The sequence below is a fragment of the Chroicocephalus ridibundus genome, chromosome Z (genome assembly GCF_963924245.1).
Source record: "Chroicocephalus ridibundus chromosome Z, bChrRid1.1, whole genome shotgun sequence".
NCBI classification, from domain to species: Eukaryota; Metazoa; Chordata; class Aves; order Charadriiformes; family Laridae; genus Chroicocephalus; species Chroicocephalus ridibundus.
In genome coordinates, this window is record NC_086316.1 from 69871383 (window position 1) to 69897275 (window position 25893).

Sequence of the window (25893 nt, forward strand, 5' to 3'; positions counted from 1 at the left end):
GCAATTTTCAGTAATGGAATTGTAGGAATACTCCTTCCTTAGCAACTACCTGCCCTTTCTTTGTCAGGGATTTGTTGTGTTTTGCTTTATAGTGACTGGCTATCTTGCTTTTGGTGACACTTTGTTGGAAGACAGAGAATGTGAAAAAAAACCCAAACCTGTTACAACTATGGGCCTCACATTTGCTGTTCCTGGTCCCAGACAGAGGCCTTCATATTAGCTGTTATGTACATTTCTAATTCATGGGTTGTTGTTTGGTTTTTTTATTATTTTTTTTAAGATCCTCAACTTGTATTTCTTGAAGATCTTGTCTCAGTGGGTTTCTGGTACACTACTAGAATATAATGTTTGTGAAGTCACATGCTGTTTGCAACCGGGCTAGTTTTGAAGCTACCTCAAGGTTTGTCATTGCTAACTTACTTCACAGTCTTCATTGTCAGCTAGTTGATGTTCCATTAACTTTGACATTTCTATGCAGCTGATTAAGTTTTTTCCCCCAAGAAAATGCAGTTCTTGTGCAATCTCTTCTGCAAGCTTTCTTGGGCCTATGTTTATCAGACTAAGTTTTGATTCGCAGGATATCATTCTTTTGTACCAGACCAGACTTTGTGCTAACTCAATGAGAAATTCACACGTCTCCTATTCTGGTGCACTTTGGTGATACTACTGGTTGAAGGTTTCTCCTTCAGCATAGGATGCACTGGAAAAACATTTTCATTGCTTCCATCAGAGATATACTTCCAGTATGCATGGTGTCTACAGAACCAGTAGGCCAAGTTGTCAATAGATTCTCTCACCAACAGCTGACTTCAAGACTTGCTCTTGCCTCAGGAAAAAGAAAAAATGGAGCTCCAGAACAAGGAAACCTTCACACGCTTCTGAGACAAAAGCAGCAGGGTCTTCTCCAATGACAGAAACCCTGCGTACAGAAGGGATATCAGGAGAGGCTTCTGCATGACCAAGCAGACACTATAAATGTTGCATCTATTTCTTGTCTGAAATGAAACATAACTATCTACCTCAACAACTTGGTGCAACATGACCCTATACAGATACAAGAAAGTTTCAGAGTCTTCCTATCTCTTCCTTTACACTTCCATTTTGGGAAAGACTGCTTAGGCACTTCCATTCCAAGTCACCACTTGCAGTCTCATAATCTGGAACAACAGGATAGGCAGAATTTCATAGATCAGTCACCCACTTGAAGGTGATACAAGTTTTAGGCAAAATAGTTCAGTACTAGAGAAAATAGTTGCCTCATTATGGAAAACCAGAACTTATTTTTAGATTCCACCTTATATTCCCTTGTGACATGCTGCAATAGACGTTAAGCAGAAATTAATACAGGACAAAGAATCCATAGTTGGAGATTTTCATCTTGTGTTCTTTGAATAGCTTTTCTCTGTTTCTTTTAAACAGCAAACTCAACAAAACAGAATGCTAAAGAATGATGCTCCCACAAGACTTAAGGAGTAGAATCATAGGAGTTTTCTGCTGAGCAAAGCTTAAGAATAGGAATGATGCAGTTTCTAAGCTTTCTGCTTTTAAATATTTAGTAGCTATACAATCTTTAAAGAAAAAAAAAAAAGCTTTCTTATGACTTTATTGTTCTCAGGCACCCTGAAGAGATGAGTACAAGATGAAAGATTGCTGTAGAAAACTGCGTTCATTATGTCTCAACTTTGCCACTGGGAAAAAAGTGGAATGCCCATATTTGTCCTCAGTAGAAGGTAAAACAGTGCCACCTGCTGCTTTTCCAGGGTATCCCCTTACCTTTTGAGACAATTGCGGAAAGCTGAAGTTGGTACTTTGCAATTACAAAACAGCAGTTAACGCTAAGCCTTCCTCCCTTTCTCCCTCACTCCAACACGGGGTTCTTCTACCAGGTTACATGTCTACAGTGATATTTCAGTCACTAGTAAAGCTGCACAAAGGAAAAAGGTTCTTCTTTGAACTTGATCTACGACAGCTGAAACCTCAGAAGAGACAAAGGCCAAATCACAGAAAAATGAGTGTGTTTTTCTTTTTTTAACCTAGGAGCAGGAGTTTCTTTGACTCTGTATGCCAGCTGTCCACAACCACTATTTGTATGCAACTCATACCATTTCAAGCTGCAGGTAATACCATATTGCACCAACTGTAAAGATTGTCTGCAGGGTCAGAATACCCAACTGTTTGTTTTTTTTTTTTAAATATACTTCCATTCATTTTGCACCATCCCTTTACAACACCAGAAAACAAGTATCAATCACTCACTTTTAAGCTAGGTCACACATCATTCATTCTCTATAATCAACATGACTACCCAGCAGTTTTTCTTCTGTTCCTACATGGAACATTCGTTTAATCCAAGGATCAGCAGTGATCAGAACTAGTAATATTCAAGCATCATTAAGACAAAAAGAGTGCTTAAGGACTTTTTACTTCTGTTAAAAAGAAACCCGTACACAAGCACATCTTGCCTATCTAAATTATCCTCTGCTGGTGGAGAAAGTGGCAACTATAGCTGGTTCCAACATTAGCAAAGTACCAATCAAGACTCTACAACTACCTCATCTTTCATTAGCAGAATACTCTGTAAGCCAGTTCACAACAGGAAGTAGGATCCCAAATTGCTCAGGATGAAGAATGTGCAGGCAAGTATTTCAACTAGAGTCACGTATGATTCAAATTCCATGACTCCTAACAAGAACACTGGAAAATTCCAAAAAGGTCAGTCACAGTGTACAGAACTACATAAAATTCTAGGCATGTTTCATAGAATCACAGAATCACAGAATCTTAGTGGTTGGAAGGGACCTTTGAGATCATCAAGTCCGACCACATAAAAAAAAAAAAAAACCAAAAAAAACCACACACACAAAAAAAAAGCACCCACCAACTAAACTCCACACCCACAACCCCACACCACAAACCAATAATCTTGGGCACTAGAGCATGCCCTGAAGAGCCATGTCTACACGTTTCTTAAATACCTCCAGGGATGGTGACTCCACCACCTCCCTGGGCAGGTTGTTCCAGTGCTTGACCACCCTTTCAGTAAAGTAATTCTTCCTAATATCTAATCTAAATCTCCCTTGCCGCAGCTTCATACCATTTCCTCTGGTCCTGTCGTTATTCCCTTGGGAGAAGAGGCCAACCCCTGCCTCTCTACAGTTTCCTTTCAGGTAGTTGTAGAGGGCAATGAGGTCTCCCCTCAGCCTCCTCTTCTCCAAACTAAACATGCCCAGCTCCCTCAGCCTCTCCTCACAGGACTTGTTCTCCAGACCCCTCACCAGCTTGGTGGCTCTCCTCTGGACACGCTCCAGCACTTCAATGTCTTTCCTGTAGTGAGGGGCCCAAAACTGAACACAGTACTCGAGGTGAGGCCTCACCAGTGCCGAGTACAGAGGCACGATGACTTCCCTACTCCTGCTGGCCACGCTATTCCTGATACAAGCCAGGATGCTATTGGCCTTCTTGGCCAGCTGGGCACACTGCTGGCTCATGTTAAGCCGGCCGTCCACTAACACTCCCAGGTCCTTTTCTGACGGGCAGCTTTCCAGCCACTCAGCCCCAAGCCTGTAGCGTTGCCCGGGGTTGTTGTGACCAAAATGCAGGACCCAGCACTTGGCCTTATTAAACCTCATCCCACTGGCCTTGTGGGGCCCACACTCCCACCTAGTTTGGTGTCATCCGCAAACTTACTGAGGGTGCATTCAATCCCCTTGTCTAGATCATCAATAAAGACATTAAACAAAACTGGCCCCAAAAGTGAGCCCTGAGGGACACCACTGATGACCAGCTGCCAACCAGATTTTGCTCCATTAATCACAACTCGCTGGGCACGGCCATCCAGCCAGTTTTTTATCCAGCAGAGGGTACACTTGTCTATGCCATGATTCTCCAGTTTCTCCAGGAGAATGCCGTGGGGGACGGTGTCAAAGGCCTTACCAAAGTCCAGGTAGACAACATCCACAGCCTTCCCCTCATCGAGAAAGCAGGTCACATGGTCATAGAAAGAGATCAAGTTGGTCAGGCAGGACCTCCCTTTCCTAACCCCATGCTGGCTGGCCCTGATCCCTTGGCTGCCCTGCACTTGCCTTGAGAGCTCACTCAGGATGATCCTCTCCATGATCTTTCCCGGTACCGAGGTCAGGCTGACAGACCTGTAGTTTCCGGGATAACTCCTTCCGGCCCTTCTTGTAGATGGGCGTCACATTGGCCACCCTCCAGTCATCCGGCACCTCTCCTGTTGACCAGGATTGTTGATAGATAATGGAGAGAGGCTTGGTGAGCTCTCCCGCCAGCTCCCTGAGAACCTTTGGGTGAATCCCATCTGGCCCCATAGACTTATGCGTGTCCAGGTGCATAAGTAAATCATTAACTACTTCCTCCTGGATTACAGGGGAGTTGTTCTGTTCTCCATTCTTATCTTCCAGCCCAAGAAGCTGAACACCCTGGGGGTAGCTGGTCTGACTATTAAAGACAGAGGCAAAGAAGGCATTAAGTATCTCAGCCTTCTCCTCATCCTTGGTTGCAAGGTTTCCCCCCGCATCCAGTAAGGGACAGACATTCTCTGTCACTCTCTTTTTGTTGATGTATTTATAGAAACTTTTTTTGTTGTCCCTTATATTAATTGCCAGGTTGAGTTCCAGCTGGGCTTTTGCCTTCCTGATTTTTTCTCTGTATGACCTAGCACGATCTCTGTACTCCTCCTGAGTTGCCTGTCCCCTCTTCCAAAGGTGGTAAACCTTCCTTTTTCCCTTAAGTCCCATCAAGAGCTCTTTGTTCATCCAGGCCGGCCATTTTCCCCGCCCTTTAATTGTGCACCTCATGGGGACAGCGTGCTCCTGGGCCTTTAGGATTTCCCTCTTGAAGAGCGTCCAGCCTTCCTGGGCTCCTTTGTCTCTCAGGACTACCTCCCACAGGACTCTCCCAACCAGGGTTCTGAACAGGCTGAAGTCTGTGCACTGGAAGTCCAAGATGGAGGTTTTGTTAACCCCTTTCCTTACCTCACTATGAATGGAAAACTTAACCATTTCATGGTCACTAAGCCCAAGATGTCCTCCGACCTCCACGTCCCCCACTAGCCCTCCTTTGTTTGTGAACAGTAGGTCTAGCAAGGCACCCCCCCTGGTAGGCTCACCTACCATTTGTGTCAGGAAGTTATCCTCCATACACTCGAGGAACCTCCTAGCCTGCCTGCTCTCTGCTGTGTTATATTTCCAGCAGATGTCTGGTAAGTTGAAGTCCCCAACTAGGACAAGGGCTGGCGTTTGTGAGACTGCAGCCAGCCGCTTATAGAATACCTCATCAACCTGCTCATCCTGGTTGGGTGGTCTATAGCAGACTCCCAGCACAAAATCACCTCTGTTAGCCTTCCCTTTCACCCTTACCCATAAACACGCAACTTCTTCATCACTGGAGTCTATCTCTATAGAGTCAAACAGCTCCCTAATGTACAGAGCCATGCCCCCCCCTCCTTCCTTGCCTATTCCTTCTGAAGAGCTTATAGCCACTCATTGCAGCATTCCAGTCATGACCATCATCCCACCACGTTTCCGTGATGGCGACTATGGTGTAGTTGTCCTGCCGCACAATGGCTTCTAGCTTATCCTGTTTGTTGCCCATGCTACGTGCATTAGCGTAGATGCACTTGACCTGGGCTACTGATTTCACCCCCAACTTTGGCCCTTGACACTCAGGTTCATTACCAGCGGGCCTGGTTTTATCCCCTTCCCCCTTAACTTTCGGCTTAAAGCTCTGTCCATGAGCTTTGTTAACTCTTAGCCTAGTACCCTTTTCCCCTTCTAGGAAAGGGTTTTCCCATTGTTCTCTAGCAGTAATTTCTAAACGTCTATCACCTTTCTCTGATGAAATGTCAGAGTGGGAGTCCTCACTAATGTGGTGTCCTTCAAACCGTGGCATGCTTTCCTCAGGTTTAATCTTGACAGGCCCAGTTATCTCCCCTTCCCCCCTCATATCTAGTTTAAAGACCGGTCAATGAGCCCTGAAAACTCCTGCCCCAAAATTCTTTTCCCGCTCTGGGACAGCTGTGTCCCACCCGACAATGGCATGACAGGTGTCTCATATAGCCACCAATGTTCGAAAAACCCAAAGCCCTGCCTGTAACACCAGTCCCAGAGCCACAAGTTGATCTGTTGCCTCTTCCTATCAATTTCTTTATTCACAGTTGCCACTGGTGGGATAGAAGAGAAGACAACTTGTGTTCCTGACCCCTTGAGCTGCTGCCCTAAGGCTCTAAAATCTCTTTTAATTGATTTCGGCCTCCTCCTACCCATTTCATCACTACCCACCTGAAATACTAACAGGGGGTAGTGGGGTTTACCAGGTCTGGGAGTTTGTTCATCACATCCCTGACCCGTGCCCCAGGGAGGCAACAGACTTCCCTGTGTAGCGGGTCAGGGCGGCATATTGGTCCCTCTGCCCCCCTCAGCAGAGAGTCACCCACAACTATGACCTTTCTCCTTTTCCTTTTGGAGCTAGTAGTGAAGTTGGGTCTGCTGTGACGTGTACTTTCTGTCTTCTCTAGTCTTGGTGTGCCATCCTCCTCTCCATCGGCCAGTTCCTCCTGCAGGACTCCATACCTGTTCTGCAGGGGTAACTGGGAAGCTGAGAGAGGTTGGGAGGGGACGCGCCTGCTTCCTCGAGCAGGGACCTGTTTCCATTCCCCCTTTTCTCTGAGATCCTCTCCTGTTGCTTGGTGAGAAGAGGGGAGAGGGTCCTCTGATTTACACGGGGCCTCAACCTGTTCCCCTACTCTCAGGGAGTGGGCCCACCAGTCAATTTCTCTTTCACACTCCCTGATGCTCCTCAGCCTCTCCACTTCATCCTTCAGCTGGGCCACCAGGTTGAGCAGATCATTCACCTGTTCACATCTTATACAGGTGTTGTCTCCGCTACCCTCCATTGCCAGCGCCAGGCTCCGGCACTCTCTGCACCCAGAGGCCTGCACGCCCATATGTTTGCGTGGGGCCTCGGTCCGGGTGCCCACAGCTTTCCTAAACACAGCCTTCAATCTGGTAGCAACCACAGCTGCGTCCCCAGGAGCGACTGACCTTACCACGTACACCAGTAGAGGCACTGGGCCCAGCCGGTACACACACGAGCTCTGGTTGCTCCCTCTGTGCTCTGTTTAATTACCTCAAAACCAGATATACTTTTTTGATAAGTAAATATTCCTAAACGGTCCCTAAATCTTTTATCTTATCCCTCAGAGATCCTAGTCACAGTCTGGGCTCAGCTGTGGTCTACTAAAAACATCCAAATATGAGCAATGAAAACATCAGGATGCCTACAGCTGAAATGACGGCCCCAAACTAAAGTGAAAACAGTAGACTAAACACATTCGAGAGTTCTCTCTGTGGTTCCTGAAGTGACAGCTTAATAATGAGTATGCATGTTGATAATCACCTTTGCAAGCAAGTTTCGTCATCTTTATACTACTGCTTAATAAATGTCTAAAAATTTCCCTTGCTATGTAACTGAATTGCCAACCATTCACTTTCAAGTAACACTTCTTATTCTGAGATCACTTTCTCTTTAGAATGAGTAAGCATTTAAGGCAACTAATTTCTTTTGAGGCACAAAATAAGAAAGTTTTCACTGGTCCTGAATAACAAGACAGTAGCTACCTAGTGACATAATCAGATGGTCATATGAATTCATACTTTGCTGTAACAGTTCAATATAGAGCTACGGATCTGCTAAAATAAAGTATTTACATGACTTTGAATTACTGCAATACACTTCTAACAGTAAATATACAAGAGACATTAAGGTATTCTAGAGATTTATTTTTCAGTGTACAGTATCATACATTTAAAATAAAGAAATAAGGCCCAAATATCATAAAATGTGTATATAGTGTTTGCTAGACAAATACTTGACTAAAACAAGGCATATTTTAGCCCATACTTTGTGGAGTTACAATGAAGTTCAGGCACATAAACAGGAATACTTTATTACTTAATGATTTACAACTCTTTTGGCCTGTTTAACAGAAAACGAACCAACTGAAGCAAAACTTCATCATTAAAGCCTTTCACACTACCATCTTCCACAACATCATACAACGGCTTACTGTCTGTACCCCAACAGATATTCTTCCGAGGGTTATTTTGGATAGTTTCTGCAGTTAATGCTAAAGTATTTAGCTGGTAACAAAAGAAAGCGAAGTATTTTCCATCAGTCACTACTGCCTGCGATACAAAAGGACGGGTCACATCTGCTTCACTCCAGAATCCTACAAAATAGAGAAACAAAACTGGTTATACAGGACTTAAAATTCATATCAGCACAGAAATCTAAACCCTGATCCTGAAATACAGAAAAATACTGTGAATTGCAACAGCCACATATTAAGGGAAAAAGTCCTGTCTGCTTTAGCAGCACAAGCATTCTTCATACAGACTAACTAAAATGCAACCACCAATTAAGGGTACTTCCAAGATCAAGGACACAGAGGCATATTTGCATTTTGTACAGTGTTCCCTATTGTTGACTGATAAAAACCCCACAGTGATCAGCCAAAGTGACTTCTCAAAATTTCTGAACTTATTAATGTATACAAGTACTACAAGTGATCTGAGGGGAAATGTCTTTCGACTATTCCACACTTCTCACAGCAGTGAACATTTGTTTTATAACAGAAGCATGCTTACGTATGGATGAGCATAACTGACTATAGCAACCAGCCAGACAACACCAAGAGCACTATGTCAGTAAGTATGAATGCTGCAAACAACCCCCGTTGAGCATTAATAGCCTTTCTGAAATATTTTCTTTACATATTTATGCATGCGTGCTAGCACACACAGTAATATTCTTAAAAGATACTTGCTATCATGTGCAATGAACATCACTAGAAACTGTTACAGACCAAAGAAAAAACTTCATTGATTTGAATCATGCTGTTCTTCTATCTCATAACATGTTTACAACTGTAACCAGCTTTGAAGCCAAGACTTACTTTGCTTCAATGTTTCATGTCCACAAAAAAAAGTAAAGCTTTCTAACATATCATTAAATAAGAAATTTGATGCAGAGCCAGCAATATACATCATAGTCAAAGGATTTTTCTTCTGTCTTGTTTCACAAGTGAAACTACAAACCAACAGGTATCTCCCAGCAACACTAGATAACAATTGCATTTACATGAATGAGCAAAAGACTGATCTGGTCTATCCATCCAGGTCTTCCCAGATTTTCAGACAAACACAGGCACAAAATCCTGAAGTAAGGCTGCTGACATTTTTCTTTCATAATCTGTAGTTCCATAGAATTGACATTTCTGAAACAAGGGCCTAAGCAACATAGCTGTTTCAGGAAAAAAAAGTAAATAAATAAACTGCTTGATATCTAACACCTTTCCCTGTAACAAATGTGGAATGAACACGTGAATACAGGATTGAGATTTCTGCACCGACTTAGTGTTATATATGAAAAAATATTTTTCTGTGTACTTAATTCTCCCTGGGTCGAAGTACTCAAAGACGAAGTCTCAACTAACTCCTTTGTGTAAGGTTTGCTTCATTCATTGGTTCAATTAACTATTCAAAGACCTACTTAAAGCATGGTCTTCAAAAGAAAAAGCATGAGAAAAAGGTGGTGGCAAGAAAAGGTTAGAGAACTTTATAGTAGGCATTCATCACCAGTAAGATTTTATCAAGTTGATTGTCTCACCTTGATACATTGCTTGTGCTGCTGTCCAGGCAAAGAGACTTGCAATACCATTAGCTCGATAAACAACTTCAATCTGATCCTCAAGATTTGCTCTGACAAACCTTTCCCGTTTTAGTTTATCAGGAATAAGATGAAACTGGGTATGTCCATAACAGCATGGGTCTGCCACTTTTGATCCTGTGTTCCACCCCCCAAACAAAAAAAATTAAAAGTCAGTGACAAGAACGCTCCTTACTATGCATACAAACACATCTTTACTATCAGACTCCAAACAACACAAGGTTAAAATACTGTAGATCTGTATTAATGTTGAGATACCTCCATTTCTGGATGAGACTGGAGGGCTTGCCCAATTCCAAAAGGCAAGAGTTCACATACTAAACTGTCTCTGAGGAGATACATCAAAATTCAACACCAGTTTCCTGCGAACGTTCTGTTCAACCCAACTCCTGCAAGCAAATCTGGAGAGAGTACCATATGCACAGGAGGATGGATGCTACTCCACACTGTCTAACTAACATGGAATCTCAGAGATTTAAATACTATTTATATAGTATAGTTATAGATAGAAATTTACAAATCTTTTTTTTCTGTTGATGGGAGGAGAAAGGTCAGGGGAGCACTGTTTCTTTAGGGGTTGTGGGGGTTTTTAAAGCAAAAAAGTAGTTAACATTTCATAACAAGAAACTCTTACCTATATATACCTTGTTTTCATACTGCTTTTTGAACAATGGCAGTTTGGATGGTTTGTGATCAATAACGGGAACATCTCCAAGATCTGACTCCAGCGGTACAAACTTGAAAGAAGAAAGAAAAGCCATCATGAAAGTCACATTTCTGACATCAGACCTCACATAGTATGCCACTTTCTGGTCAGACAGCAGAAGGTGCAAGTTTTGCTTACATACACCGTGTATATAACTTTAACTGAAATTCAGATTTTGCAACAGAACGTCTTGTCTCATGATGAGTGCTAGTACATGCATCTTATATTGATGTCCGAACTTTCTGCAATATACAAAAAACATTATGTCAAAAGGTGCTAACAAAGCCGCAAATTGCGACTATCTTCAAAACCAGAATCTGCTTCTGTAGAAAATGTGCAAAAACACTTCTAGCAGCAGTCAATAAGCTAACTTGAACCAGCAGAGTTTACAAGTATTCAATGTTTTGCACTATGTAAAGTTTTTAATTGCCCTTACAGTTCTTCCAAAATGCCAAGGTTTGTAATATCTGATAGTACTAACCTGAGCAAATTATACAACTAAGTTAGCAAGAAATGTTCAGCATTTACAGAAAGTGGTGCACTGCTTTCTGTTTGTGGTGCAAACTGGGCAACAAACACCCTAACAGGCTACACATTTTATAAACCTACAAGAAGAAGATTAGAATATTGAATCAGCTTACAGAAAACTGAGCACTGCTGTTAAGCAGTACTGAGAGGTAACAGAGCTCACATTCAGATTATACATGCTCTCTGATACTCCATTCTTTTCTTCTCCATTTCTCTCATCTTATCGTCCTCCACTGAGGAGAGAGCATTCCACACCACTTTTTTTTCTTGCCTCCACTTACAAGCATAAAATAAGTTAAAACGTCCATTTATTTCAATGTAACAACATGCATTTTATCTAAAACACAAAGATGACCAACCTGAAGTTCAGAAGACTGCCTCAAGATCTACAAATCATTTACCACTACAAGGTAGTAAAGGTATTAAGACTTGAAAGATGCACAAATGTGCTACATGCCACATACTATTTACAGCATGGTTTCAGTGGCTGTGAGAAACATAAGTGAAAATACATGTGATTAACTTGCTGTTGAAAATATCCACACCTCTGGAAGTTGCTTTGGTACACGGATCTGGAGGTGCGGGTTATCATCTATCTGAAATCGCACAGGATCGACTCTACCCTTTCGATGTCCATGAACAACAACCTCCTCACCATGATGCCAGTAATAGTTAACTTCAGGTTTTAGATCTGAAACAGAACAGAAAGATAGAGAGAAACAGAGATCACCCCTATGCATTTAAAACCCTCACAACTCCTGCTCTGTAGCTGCACTAAGAAAGAAAAATCAAAAGCCATGTCAGACAGCGGAGATGAATTACTAGTGACGGTCTGAACAACTCAGGTTACACCAGGGACTCTCCTGCAGGGTCCACAGACCAGCCCCACCGCCCATGGGCTCCCACTTCCGTCTCCCACTCCCGTTCCGCACCAAGGGAGGAGGCAGCCAGCAGCGGGTTGCGACCGCACAGGAAAGCGGCCAGGGTGGAGACGAGCTGCGTGAGGAACGGGCCGGGCGTGTGATCCTGATCGCGGTAGAGGAACGGCCGCTTCTTGTTCTGGTAGAAGCTCTCCTGCAGGAGGGCGTCGCAGGCGAGGGAGCGCAGCTGGCCCACGTCCAGATACGGCGCCGCTCCCGCGACCTCCGGGGTTTTCGCAGCCCCTGGTGCCGCCGTTGCCGGCTCCGGGGCCTTGGCGGCCTGAGGTGCCGCGCCCTCCGGGGCTTTCGCGGCCTCCGGCGCCACCGCTGCCGGGGCTCTCGCAGCTGCCGGCGCTGGTCTCGGGGGCAGCCCCGGCACGAAGACGGTCTTGGTGAAGCTCCGGTACCAGCGGTCGGCGTTGAGGGCGAAAGTCTGCGGGTAGACCATGTACTTGGGCCGCTGCAGCTTCCCGTAGAGCCGCAGCTTCTCCTCGATGGAGGGCGCCGCGTGCACCTGCTGGTTGAAGTGCTCCAGGCGCCGCCGCTTGGCCGCTTTGCTCTTCGCCGTGGCGGACGCCACGATGGGCGGGTAGAGGGAGTCGGACGGCGGCGGCGGCGGGGGGGGAGCAGCGGACTCCGTCTGCGAGAACCAGCGCCGGCCGTGCCACAGCAGCCGCCGGCCCCGGGACGCCGCCATTTCGCAGAGCCGCCAGATAGCGGAAGGACAGCGTTCAGCAAACCGGAAAACTCTATTGGCTGCTGGGAACCACGTGAACGAGCCACCTACCAATCGGCAAGCTTCCCCGAGAGAGGGCTGCCGGGACAGAAAGGGGCGGGGCCTTTTGGGAGGTGCGTTGCTGGGTCTCCCGTGCGCAGCGCGGCGCAGTCTCTACGCATGCGCAATAGCGCACTTGCCTGTGCGGGGACGGGAACTACAACTCCCAGGATGCACCGCGGGAGGCGGCCGGAAGTGTCAGGTCTCGCGCGGGCTCCTCTGGGCGTGGCCTGCCCAGGTTTTAGAGGGGAGCGCGGTGTTAGACGGGGCGGTTGTGCTGAGGAGGGAAGGAGCCTTCACCTGCTCTTATGCGAGAAGACAGCGTTTTTGGACCGATTTTCTACATGCTCGTCTTCAGGAGATAGTTACACCCCCATCCCGGTTTGAAAGATCAGCTGCTCAATCTAAATGACAGGGATAAATTCTCTCTAAAATAAGTGAATAAGTAGAGTGAACCCGTTTTTGTGCTAAGAACTGCCCAGAACTCATACGCAACCTGTACAGAACCCTTTTCTTTATAGGGACAAAGGATTTTGTACAAACAAGAACTGTTGCAGAAATATAATTTATTGACAAAATCTGGAAGCTTATGTGTGCGTGACTCAGCCCAGAGCATGAGGAGTGTACCGGGCCTGGTTGCCTCTGCATCCGTCAAATCCCAGGCGCAAGTCCCAGGCTGACCAGTTCACTTGTACTGTAGTAAAGACCGGTTTTCACATGGTAGTGTGTACCCACAGCACTGAGTGTAAACTGAAATAACAGCGTGTTTGAAGCTGCGAAAGCTGGCTGTAATAAAGGAATTCAATTCTGCTAAAATAGGATCTGTTATGGCATTTGTTTATGAAACTGGAAATAAGCTAAAACTGGCATACAAACACCACAAGAAGTGCTAAAGTTAACCGTGTTTTTATCTTTGAGATACTTGGAAAAGCTGAGGGTGCTTCTCTTTGGTGGGCAGGAGAAGGTTACTATTTATTATTCTTACAAGTTTCCTTCTTTCATTGTTTTTTAACTTGATCACTCGCAGTATTCTTGGGAGATGTCTTTTTTCTGTATTTCCATGACACTTCTATATTGTCTGAGCTGTCTGAGGCATGCGGAGTGACCCAGGGTGAGAGAGGAACTTATGAGCAGAACTGGGACAGGGGACACGTTACATACATCCCAGATAATCTGCTCCCTTTCATTAACATCGGCTTAGTTTTCTGCTGAATTCATGGTCAGAGCTACAGTAGAATTTGGAGGAAGTTTTGGAATACCTGACAAAGCTTGGAACCCAGTGTTTGGGCTGAGGTTTTCAAAGAATGTAGAATATAAAAGCGTTGTCTTCTTTAAGAGGAAGTAATATAGAAATTAAAATATTGTTAATGCATAGGTAAACAAAGCTGTCCTTTAGTTAATGTTCATGACTTATTTTATAAAAGACAGATTTAAATGTTAAGTTGCAACTCAGTTAAGTATCGAGTATTTAAACTTTGCATGTTTAATTCTGAATCCAGACATGTCTCTTCACCAGCAAGGTGAAGGGACAAGGCCTTAGATCAGATGACTGACTATTTAGGAAGCAACCTCCCCCTTTTTCCTCATCCCACATACTACCATCTCCAAGTGCATCTGGAAGCCTGTTTTTCACTTGATTGAAAAGACACTAGCCAAATATGGCCGAGGAAGAGCTATTGAATCTCTTCCCCTGTGATCGCAGCCAGCCATGTCATAAATTTACACAAACTGTTACAGAAAATGACTGTTACTCTTAGGCATTTTGCTGCTGCATCTCCCGTGTCAAAACTTGTTTCCTTTGGTGGTTGGAAATGTTCTTCTCATTTCATGCTTAAATGTATTCATGGTCAATTTATACCTGTTTGTCATTGTGCCAACATTATCCTTTAGATAATTAGCTTTTTTTCTCTCCAATGCTTGCCTTCTAAAATATTGATGGAGACCAGTCATATCACCTCTCAGTCCTCATTGATGGAGACTAAACAAGCTCTTCTCACACAGACAGGTCTCCATTTCCCTGATATCTTAACAGCTCTTTCTTTTATTTCTTCCGGTTTTGCATTTGTCTCAGGGATATGTGACCAGACTGTACCCATTATTTCATACACGGGACTGTATTACCTACACCAGGTTTACTAACATTTTACCACTGTTAAAAACCTTTTTCATCATGCTGTGAAATCAGAATTGCCTGCCTTATGGCCATAAAACACCGTGAACAGCTTTTGTGTACAGTATTTTAAACCCTCAAGAAGTTCAATACAGAAACAGAATGTAAGTGGTGAAGTAAGTGAATGTTTAAAGCACCATTTTTATTTTCCCAACTTTAGTCAAAGGCTTTAAATGTTACCTGATACGGACTATAACATTAGATAAGAGGTGTCAGGAACTGGTGCTATGCTTTAACCTACACTTAAAATCCCTGAACTATCTACTGATGTTCCAGTAACAGGTCATATTTTATTTGCTTGATGTACATTGTAGTATCATTCGTTCTGATGTAGGAGCTGCAAGGCTTTGGATGAAAGGGCTCAATAGACAGTCTGGTTAAAAGTAATGACATGCTTTGCTGACAGCTCCGTCATAAGCTTTTGATAAAAATATGTTATCTAGCCATAGATCCATCGGTTCTAAAAAGCAAACCAACAGTTCAAAAATTATCTATTTTCCTTCTTTACTGAGATAATCCATGAGATCCAAATTACCCTAAATCTCTAAAGGCGGAGCATCTTTTTATTGGTTAAATGAATGCTAAAAAAAGAGCCTTAGATTATTAGCCTCAAAATGAATCTCTAAAATTGAAACTAGAAAAAAAAGCTGCATCTCAGTTCCAACCTGAAGGTCGTTGGAGAGGGCTAGTTTGAAGCCGAGGAGTGGTTCAGAAACTAGCTCAGTTCACCTTATTGGACCTACTTTGTATGGAGGGATAACATAGAAATTATTCTGTTTCTGAAACTCAGAGATGAGACAAAGTATGTTAAAGGTACTCAGAGATGAGACTGCATAGATATTAATTACTGGGCAGGCTCAGTATCTCCTATAAACCAGTGTAGAAGTGCTTAAGTGCACACACTTCTTCAGTAACTTTCAGCAGAAGTGCAGACGCAGCCCAAGTGGGATCACAGGGATCATGTAATGGAGACATATCTTATCCAAGGCCCAGCAGGAGGAGGTATGAGGTCTCAGTCTGCTTCAGCTGGCCGTGGTATGGCTGCGCTGTGTCCCATGGGAGTCACTGCCAGATCTCCAGTCACTGAGAAAGGGTTCAGCCCTTGCACCTGCTAAGCAATTTCTTCCATACCTGTGCCGCAATGCTGGCACCATGCACCTTCTCAGAGACCTGCATCTTATTTTAGAAGGCAGAGAAAGCAGATAATAGTGAGATTGAAGGCCTTCAAATTTGGAAACCTCATAAGGAAGCCACAAGCTAGCCATGGCTTTTTTTGAAGACTGAATAACAAAAGATACTGTAGTTTAATTCCAGAGCAGTGATGGCAGGCCCTTGGCACATCTGAGAACATGCTGAGGATTGATGCTCTCCCATTCCAGTTCTCTTAGCAAGTTAGTCAAAAGGTACACCAGAAAACAGGTTAGAAGTCAGTTCTGGAAAGTTCATAGTGAAAAGAGTCTCTAGAGCTGTGAAAAACAAAGTTACTAATCAATACTGGGTATTCCTCTTGTAGTAGTATCCCAAGACCTTGGAGGAAGGCTGATGCTCCTTTGTACAAAACATCATGTCCTACACCTGCATAGTACTTCTTCATTTTGTAATGTACTTCTCGGTATGTTAGGTTGTAGAGAGGACCGACAGGTGACTCTTAGATTAGTTGTACAAGGCAGACAACATGCCTTTCAAATTATTATTCTGACCAACTCAGTTTTATTTTAAAATTTGTGCAGAAGCTGCAGTAAGCCAATGTCTCTCTTAATTTGGGGATAGATTTTGGACAGGGCATATCCCTTCTTGGTGCTCATCTTGGAGGATGAGAACCACATTCCAACCAAACAGAAATATCTCTGGGTTTAATTAGTTAAGATTTACTTGTTTTCTTAGTGACAGTCCACAAAATAACTAGTGAGGACTCTGCCTGGCCCTCTCATGCCTATCTAAAGGTCTGACTAGTTCTGAAATCTGCCTTTTTGTTGCCAAGGTTAATAGACTAACTCAAAATATATGGGGTATTTAAAAACTGGAAGGAATAGATCTCTCCAGAAGACCTTTTCACTCTCTTATTGGCCCATCTGTCTTTATAAGAGACTTTAAAAATTCACTATTCTCCAGAGCAAGCATGGTATTGGATATGAATTGGAGAAGAAAACAGTGTCATACACATACTTACAGTGTCTGTCTCTGACTGACTTAATGGCTAAAGAGGGGGTGTCAGCTCCCTCCTGCCTGCTCCAGATGAGATTCCTGTGTTTACAGATGTCTTGTATTATGTACAGTCTACAGAATTTGCCAGCTTAGGTAACATCAGTGGGGCTGTATCCTCCAAGTAAAATTCCACATAGTGCAATAGACACAGTCTTAACTGTTGAAAAGGTGGTCGTTATTTTATGACTTACATCTTTAGCTTATTTTAAAGCAGATCACGTGTTCAGCCACAGCTGCCAGATGGTAATTTAAAGCAACTCATAGTATAGATACATGCAGTAAGGAAAAGTCATTATCATCTTTACTAATTGAAATCAGTGGACAAAACCAAGTTTCTTACATGATTTCCAGATCTCTTTATAGGAATATAAAATGACAGGCTGAAGTCTTCCATTATGCATCCATCAAAATTAAAGCGCTTCTAGAACGACATAGCACCCCAAAGTGCGCCAATTAGAATTAGGTTTGTGTTATGTTTCAACTGCTATTTTAATGTAGTTTCTCAGACAAATTCCTTTTAGGCTAAAATTGCCTATGTTCGTCTATAGATCAAAGATCACACCACACCCTCCCCCCACACCATTTAAAGCAAAATCAAAGCACCTTTGTTGCAGGACTGTGTAAATGGGCAAAAAAAAGATGTGTTTCTGACCAAAGCTTCCCTTTAATTAGGAAAAAATGTTAAAACAATTAACTTCAAAGTTGGACCACTTTCTAGTTCTCATGTAAGAGCCGAGAGTCCAGATGAATTTAATGAAAGCCCTTCACATCGTTTCAAATGAAGGAGCCTTCCAACTGGGAATTCAAAAGATGCATAGGCACATTCTACCGTCTGTGGCTTTAGATGCCATTACAGCTGGTGATGACATTTAAGACCACTCTGGCTTCATAGTGCCGTAAAGATAAAAGCTTATCTTGAAGACATACTTTGACAAAGCTTAGTTTCACTGCATCAATGCCCATTAGCTAAAAAATCAGAAATCCTTTGGGAAAACTAGATTTCTTAGTCAGTTTTATATAGTATTTCAGTGCTGTTGTAGCAATTACAAAAGAATACCTCACATATTCCCCATGCATTTTGGGTAACTTCTAACTAGTGGGCATCCCATATGTGCTGTTTCAGGGACATTGCATGCAATTTTCCCAAGGTCTTTTTTGTATATGAGAAAATCCAGGAGTATGAGCTAATTTTAAGCCCTATTCTTTGAGTTAACTTAGTGCAACACAAAAGATCTTTATTGTGAAATAATTGAGTAAACTGAAAGAAACAGGTACTGATTGACTGGAGGAATTAATATGCTGTAATTTTGAAATGCAGATAGAGTTATTTGGATTCTGATGTGATAGCTAAGTGACAATTCCAACATTTGCAGTAAGAGACACTGTCGTTTGCACAATTACAATATTCAGCTGGTGAAAGAGGTACATTTTTATAAGAAAATTTGTGAAGTCAGCTACAGTGTTCCAAAGATCACACAAAGAGAAGACTGTTGAGCAGTCTCCGCTCAGTTTGAAGATGAAGGGCTGGATGAAGAACACAAGTGTTGCAGAAGAAAGCTAATGTATATAAATATTATTATAATATGGTATTACTGAGGTGGCAAGTGTTTATGTTTGTTCTTAAAAGGTGTCATGAAGGGGGAATTTGAAGAAGAGCAGGCATTCCACTTATTTTCTCTTTTCTTCCAGTAACAAGGACACCACACCTTTTCATGCAATTTAAATGGAAAATTGAAAACCTAACTTCAAGTCCCATAATTAACTCATAGACTTCTTTTGGCAAATGGAGGCTGATGATCAAGTATTTATCTGCCGCTTTAAAAAAACCCAAACCACTCGTTTCCAAAAGCTGTGTAATGTGAGCTCTGTTTTACCAACTTAGATGCTTATTTTAGACAGCCAAGAGAGAATTCTTACTCTCAGAAAGTGAAAAGTGCAGGTAGGAAAAAAGAAAACTTTCCATACCCATCAAAACCCAAAGAAGACTGCCTCCACAGATTGTATCTCTAGTATATCTCCTATATTTCTCCAGCTTCATAAGCGAGCTCCTTCTCACCAGCAGGCAAGAATGTAGGCCGTGCAGCACATCCTGAAACTTCATTTCAGGCTATTACAAGCCTAAGGAAGTTACGGATCTGAAGTGTGGATCTTCAATTAGCAGTGTGCTAAATGAAGAATATCCTGCCATCTCCGTTGTACGCTGTTTCTGCCATCCTGAGAAGCACTTGAGGAGGATAGCACAGAGTTGAAGAAAGGCATGGATCTGCCCTTTGCAGACATTTAGGTGGTGTGGCATTGGGAAGTGTGCTGCTGGGCTTGACGTGGTAAATCCACACACTGGTCTTACTAGTTGAAACCCAGCGCTGTGCAGAGAGACATTTTCTGGATCAGGTGTCATCTGTGTCCAGCCAGCTTGGACACTGAGCCATTAAATGGACCCTTAATTATTTGTGTAGCTGTAGTATTCAAAAGTGTAATAAACCCAGCACCTAAAAGTCAATGGGAACACTTAGCAATATAAAACGCACAAAAAGAACCAAAGGATCATAGAAGGAAGTCCTGGTAAGTATAGATTTCTAACTGTAGCACCAGATTCAGTTTGTATCTGAGTCTAATATGTCTGTTTTTTCTGTGATGAAAAAATGCACAAGTGCACATCCTTCTCAACCCAAATGTTCCACACTTGAAGCATCATTTATTTAGTTAGAGTAGCTTGAGGCTTGAGACCAGTGTATTTGGTAATTAAAGAAAATTGCATATTCTTCTAAACTGTAGAGGAATCTTCATTGCTTAGATTCTCAATTACTTAGACTGTCTTCCCTAACTGTACAAAAATTTTGGTATATATGAAGGTCAGTTAATACTTATCATTGGTGATTAAGTCTAGAGGATGACTGTAAAATGAATACGTGACCTGGTTAATGATTCACAACTGACTCACAGTCAAATGATTGCTAAGACTATTTCTAAAAAGAAAAATAAGTACATATAGTTACAGATTTCTTTTTTTTTCTATATATCCTTAAAGTGCTGATTTACTGACTTCTGGAATGGCTTCCTCTTAGCATCATAGAAGTGTGCAGATTAGAGGGGACCTCCAGAGGCCACCAGTCCAACCTCCTACTCAAAGCAGGGCCAGTAAGGTCAGATTGCTCAGCACTGTGTCCAACAAAAGGTTTAAATACCTCTGAGGATGTAGATTCCAGTGCTCTTGTGGGTCTCTTTTCCAGTGCTTCACCATTCTCATGGTAAAAACACTTTTTTGTATATCAAGTCAAAATTTCCCAAGCTCTGTCGTGTGCCTGTTGCCTCTGAGCTTTTTATTGTGCTCCTCTTAAAAAAGTCTGGCCCTGCCTTCTCTAAGCTCTTCCAATGGGTACCTGAAGATATCAGTCAGATCTTGCCTGAGCCTTCCCTTCTTCAGGCTGAAGAAGTCCTGGTCCCTCAGCCTCTCCTCACAGGGCAAGTGCTCCAGCCACTGAACATCCCTCTGCAGTGGCCCTCCACTAAATTAACTTCAGTTTGTCAATGTCCTTCTTTTACTAGGGAGTCCAAAATTCGACACAGTGCTCCAAATTCAGTCTCACAAGTGCGAAACAAAGTGGAAGAATGACATGCCTCAGCCTGCTGGCTGCCCTCCTGTTGTACAGCTTATGATACTGGTGGCCGCCTGCTAGTGGCCAGGGCACAGTGCTGGGTCATGCTGAATTTATTGACCATCAAGACCCTCAGCACATTTTCTGCAAAGCTGCTCTGCAACTAGTCAGTCCCCACACCTGTAAGATGCATAGGGGTTATTGTGTCCCAAGTCTTTGCATGTGTCTTCAGCTTCAGGAGGTTCCTGTAAGCCCATATCTCCAGCCTCTCTGGATTGCAATAACTTCAGTACAGTCATAACCATGAAGTTATGTGGACAACAAAATGTCTTATACTACATATCACATATAACACCAAATCTGCTTGGGAACCTGACACTGGACTAGCTGAAGGTGAAGACAAACTAGGAGGAGTCAGTGTATGCTGAAAAGTTTTAGAAATTCTCTTCATTGTTGCATTGTCAAGCTGTATCACAAACATTATAAGCACTTACCATTGTGTTGGGAGAGCATCTTGCTGATATATCTCACCTTACTGATAAATCTCACCTCACTGATACGTCTCACCTCACTGATACATCTCACATTAGAATAACAGACTACATCTGTACTAGTAACAAAAGTGGCAATGAATAGCATACCTCCTTACTGTGAACCTGTCTTAGCTCCTAAACCAAGGGGTCCTACAAACCCAGCTGCTTGGGAATGTCCCCTGCCCATGCCAAGCAACTACCTGGGAGGGTCCAGATGTCCCAGATCATGGGCTGGTCCAGGAGGTTAGTAATTTATATTTTTGAGCTCCAGCAATAAAAACAAGCCCTGGTGCTAGTTAATTTTCTGTTACAGATATTACTTTGATTTCTCTACATACCCCTGTCTTCTATCTTTCGTTGTCCAAATTTCTCTTTAAGACACTTCCAGCAGTTCTTCCAATGACTGAACACATTAGACTGCATTAACTTCGAATAGAAAGAAGCACCAGTCATTTTAGGATGACTCAATTAATTTCAGCTGTCACAGTTAGGCATCTGGGCTATACTAATTAACAAACCAGAGAGAGGAAAGCACCTAAAAAGTGATTTATTCCATCCTTTCTTAACACTTTTTTTTTTTTAGGAGGGGTAAATCACTCTCTGGAGCTAAGTGTCTACTGAAGGAGTCCATCATGTGATTCTGATGCAAGTAACTCTTGAACTTAACTCATGAATTTAGAGAGAAAAATCTAAGTTCTTATCACAATATTTGCAAAATGTTTTATGATACAGACTACTGGATCACTCCTTTATGACAACTTTTGTTTTACAGTATAACAAAAAATGGGGCAATTATATTTGAAAAAATCAGAGGCCACAGTGTTTGGTGAAAATCTGATACTGCATAAAGTATTAAAGCTTTCAAAAAGTGAATTGATTAAGTATGTAAAGTAACATGTCATCTTACTACAGCCAACATTTTTCGAGAAATAATGAGACGTGCTGTGCCAAGAGCAATACCACTAGATGTCACCATCCTTCCACCGAAAATTCATCAGCAACCAGCTGGCTTTTACTGAGTATGATTTATAAGTACCACTAGTTCTACCAAAACCACACTGAGATGAAGCCTTGGGTCGTGTTTTGCCAGCTCTGTTGCTGGCAAAACAATACAATCAAAAGCTATGTGTTATCATTTCTTTCTGGTGCCATTGTGTTTAGATAGTTCTAAAATGTTTAATTCTCAGCTGAGAACCTGCTTTGGGGTTAGTGCAAATTCATGAATCTTAGAAGAAACATTGTGGGTTAAGTTCATCCGGTAATGATGATGCAGCTCAGTCCAGTAGACAGTGGGTTGGTGGAAAGTATGAAGTCAAGATCCTATTCCCATCTCTTTTGCTGAGATACTGTAGGACTTTGGCAAGCCATTTCACCTTAGCTTTTCTGTTTTCCGTTTACTATTAACACTACCTTCCTCAGTACAGGAACTGTGCCCAGTTATATTGTTTTTTGGATTATCTTTATCCTAATCCAGTGATGCAATTACCCTAATTGCGCAAACGGTCTGAAAAAAATAGCCATAGAGGTCCCGATGAGAAAAATGCTGGAGCGAGATATCCACCCGCTATTCTAGCCTTACTCATTACCCCTTTACTCAGTAATCACTGAAATGTCCCTAGAGCCAGGGCTGGCGTTAGAGGACTTAGTGGATCCACTTAGTACTGGACATCTGAAGACATCAGTTACTGCTCCCTCTCATTCCACTGAGTGACGTCACCTTGCACTCAGGTTTAAGTTTGTAATATCTTATCTGATACAGATAGGAGATGAATTCAATTCATCTCCTGCATAGTCCGTCCATTTTTTATGTGCTCTGATCCAGGGTGAGGTTTTCTTCTTATTTTTTTCATCACTGTCTTTCACAGAAATATGTGTAAGTGGAACACTATAAAAACATCTCATTGATAGGATCTTTTTTTTCTCATTAATAGATCTGAGCATTTGGAACTTAAGGGGAAATATCTAATCTCATGTTTAATAAGACAATGGAGAAAATGGAGCCTTCCCTGCACATCAATTTTCTCCTATCTTACTCCATTAAGTGCTTCTGTTCTTCAAAGAGAAAAACACAAAAATAACTGCACATTATCCACAAAAGAAAAGATCGTATCAAAGGTCGAATCAAGTATGTATACTCCACACACAGACACAACCAAATATGCTCAACATGGATCTAAAAAGCACTCATTTTCCCACTGGCAGTCCCTCCTCACTCCTGCGGTGATCCTCCCCTTGAGTTGAGCTCCCATATTATCAGGTATGAGCAGGTAAGATTCCAAACATGAAATGCTCTTTTCATGTGCTGATGAGAGTACTGTGTTTTGGATTTGAAGAAGAAAAGGATTTTTTGAGCTAACTGTCCTGTCCCATTACCACTGCAGTTTGAATGACTAGAGAAACAAAAAGTGACTGATGAGGAAAACTACAAAGGTTACTATATACTTCCTAATAAAAGAACATAAATTGTCAGACATAATATGGATTGCCATTGTATTTAATTACACATTTAAATGTTGAACAGCTTGACTGAGACACACTCATGTCTATCAGTATATGTTACCAATGAAAGGCTGTGCCAAACATTTTTCTTCATCCTGTCAACACAGTAGGTGACAACACAAAGTAGTAGTCCGCACTGTCCCCTAGAGGCTGCTCAGTTTGGAATGATGCACAGGATGGAAAACAACGCACAGACTGCAGAAGAAACAGTAATAAACGCACATAACATCTCACAGACTTTTCTTTAAAATAAGCGCCATGTACATAAACTCCCAGCCCATCATGCCTAATTTTCGTGCAAGCACACAGTTTTAGTGTTACACATTCTTAAGTGACCAAAGGAAAAATTTATTATATTCCAGTATTAAATTTGATATGTATTCACAAATCCATAACACCAGAGATACTTTCAAAATATAGGAACTCCATAGTCTTCTGTGGCAAAGCATTTGACTGACATTGGTCAACCACAGGACTACTCCTTGAACAAATCTTACCTGTTGTTCAGTGAAAGCTGTCAGATACTCAGTACCCCAACTATTTCAAACAAGATAGTCATTATGTCATAACAATAGGCTTTTATTCTTTATACAACATTGTCATATGTAGTGCACAACACAAATTTAAATGGCTTTCAACTCCTATTTCAGAGCCATTTGTTAAAAAGAAAATGGCCTGGAGCTTCCCTCAAAGAAGCTATGCTGAAGTTGGATTGTGAAGAAGGCGATTTCTGTACACTTGGGTTGACATGCACTTGGTTTCTGATAATTCATTTCAACACTCTTATATCATATTACTCTAGTAGCCATGGCAGGATTAGTAGCAATACTGCAAATGGCAGTGTCATCAGGCAAAAATGTATAGCTTTGTGGTTTCAGAAAAATGAAGGCATTCAAAGTCATTAACATATAAAAGATTGAATAATGGCCTTTACAATAGGCTGCTAAAGAAGACCAGATGTTGCTCACAGGAGATCTGAATCTGGGCGACAAGATGTTGCTACTTGTTCATTAAATGAGACAATCGACAATTACAATTGCACTTCCACCAAAACTTCTGCAGATATGTCAGCTCTTCCACTCTTAGCATTATTTTAACATGACAGCCATGCAGACAGTGTATTATAGTGTAGATAGGAAATTCACTGCTAAAGAAGCAAAAGTGAGTAAATCTGTAGAAAAAGAAATCATAATATATTTATATCTGTTGTAGATCAGAGCATTGAGGAACATCTTCTCCTAAACAAGCTTTTTTGCACAGAGACACATTGTGAACAGGTAACAGTATATTCAGAATAATGTAAAGAAAAACAAATAGATAGTGAAGATAGTGACTAGGACAAGGTTCAAGGATAAATACATTATTAGCAAACTGTCATTGTATTCTGCTCAGATTAGAAGTCCACTCCTAAGTCTCCAGATAAGATCAGTTCATGAACACGCGTGTATGAGCTTTTAAAGGAGGATGAAGGATGTAAATTGACATTTCATGAGGTTTTTCAAGAATTCATAAGCTTTCAAATGAATTTTTAAAGTCATGGTCTAAAATGTTCAATGGGCAGCCCTAGGGCTAACCAAAGAAACATTTACCATTTTTACTTTGTGCAGTTCGAAAGTTTACATATGATGCATTTTATGTAGTCATTTTAAGGACATCTTGTGTAAAATTAATCTCATCAATTTATTAGTGTCTATACCTGAGCAGGTGTTTAGGTTAGGTAAGTTGTCCAGGCTTCTTATACAATGAGTAGATGTCTAGTAAACAGAATCGGTGGAAGCAGTTTCTCTCTTTCGAGTAAACACCTACATTTAGTCAGCTGAGTAGGGTCTCCAGCTATTCTCTGTAATGGGAATTAAGCATCCAGCCACCATAGCAGACACCCACACAGTAGACACCAAACTTGAATCCATCCCTGATCGTCTACAGGGATAGTACCTTTTCTTCAGCTAACACATTAGGGTTGTACAAAGCTGGCTAAAGGTGTTTTAGCAATGTACGCAAACTTTAACATTATTGTGACATGAATGTTCCTGCCAAGGGAAGGAGGCAGCTATTGCTTTCTGGAGGGAATGCCCTGGACCCCTGCAGTAACCACCTCTGCATGCCCCTGGCCCTCTCACAGTCACCCCAAAGGTTGTGATTTATGCAAAGCAAGAAGAGGAGTCATTGTGCAGTTCCTGCAAGTGTGCTGCTCTGGGCAATTGCCTTTATAGT

The 25893-nt window shown here is 42.2% G+C and overlaps 1 protein-coding gene across 1 annotated transcript; it reads right to left on the reverse strand.

The window, feature by feature from the left end:
- Nucleotides 1-7778: 7778 nt before the first annotated feature.
- MRPS30 (mitochondrial ribosomal protein S30) lies at nt 7779-12647 on the reverse strand. The gene is made up of 5 exons (XM_063320929.1): nt 11914-12647; nt 11527-11672; nt 10382-10484; nt 9688-9864; nt 7779-8248 (listed from the first exon to the last, which is right to left on the reverse strand). The coding sequence occupies exons 1-5, from the start codon at nt 12596-12598 to the stop codon at nt 7980-7982; spliced, it is 1380 nt and encodes a 459-aa protein (XP_063176999.1). The 5' UTR covers nt 12599-12647; the 3' UTR covers nt 7779-7979.
- Nucleotides 12648-25893: the final 13246 nt, after the last annotated feature.

What these genes read in the sequence shown, in the direction of transcription:
- MRPS30 (XM_063320929.1), bottom strand. Translation starts at nt 12,598, where the DNA reads ATGGCGGCGTCCCGGGGCCGGCGGCTGCTGTGGCACGGCCGGCGCTGG. An exon ending in GCTGGCTGCCTCCTCCCTTG is followed by an intron (nt 11,673 to 11,913) that starts GTGCGGAACGGG and finishes GTTCTGTTTCAG; the next exon opens with ATCTAAAACCTGAAGTTAAC. An exon ending in AGCACAAGCAATGTATCAAG is followed by an intron (nt 8,249 to 9,687) that starts GTGAGACAATCA and finishes TCTATTTTGTAG; the next exon opens with GATTCTGGAGTGAAGCAGAT.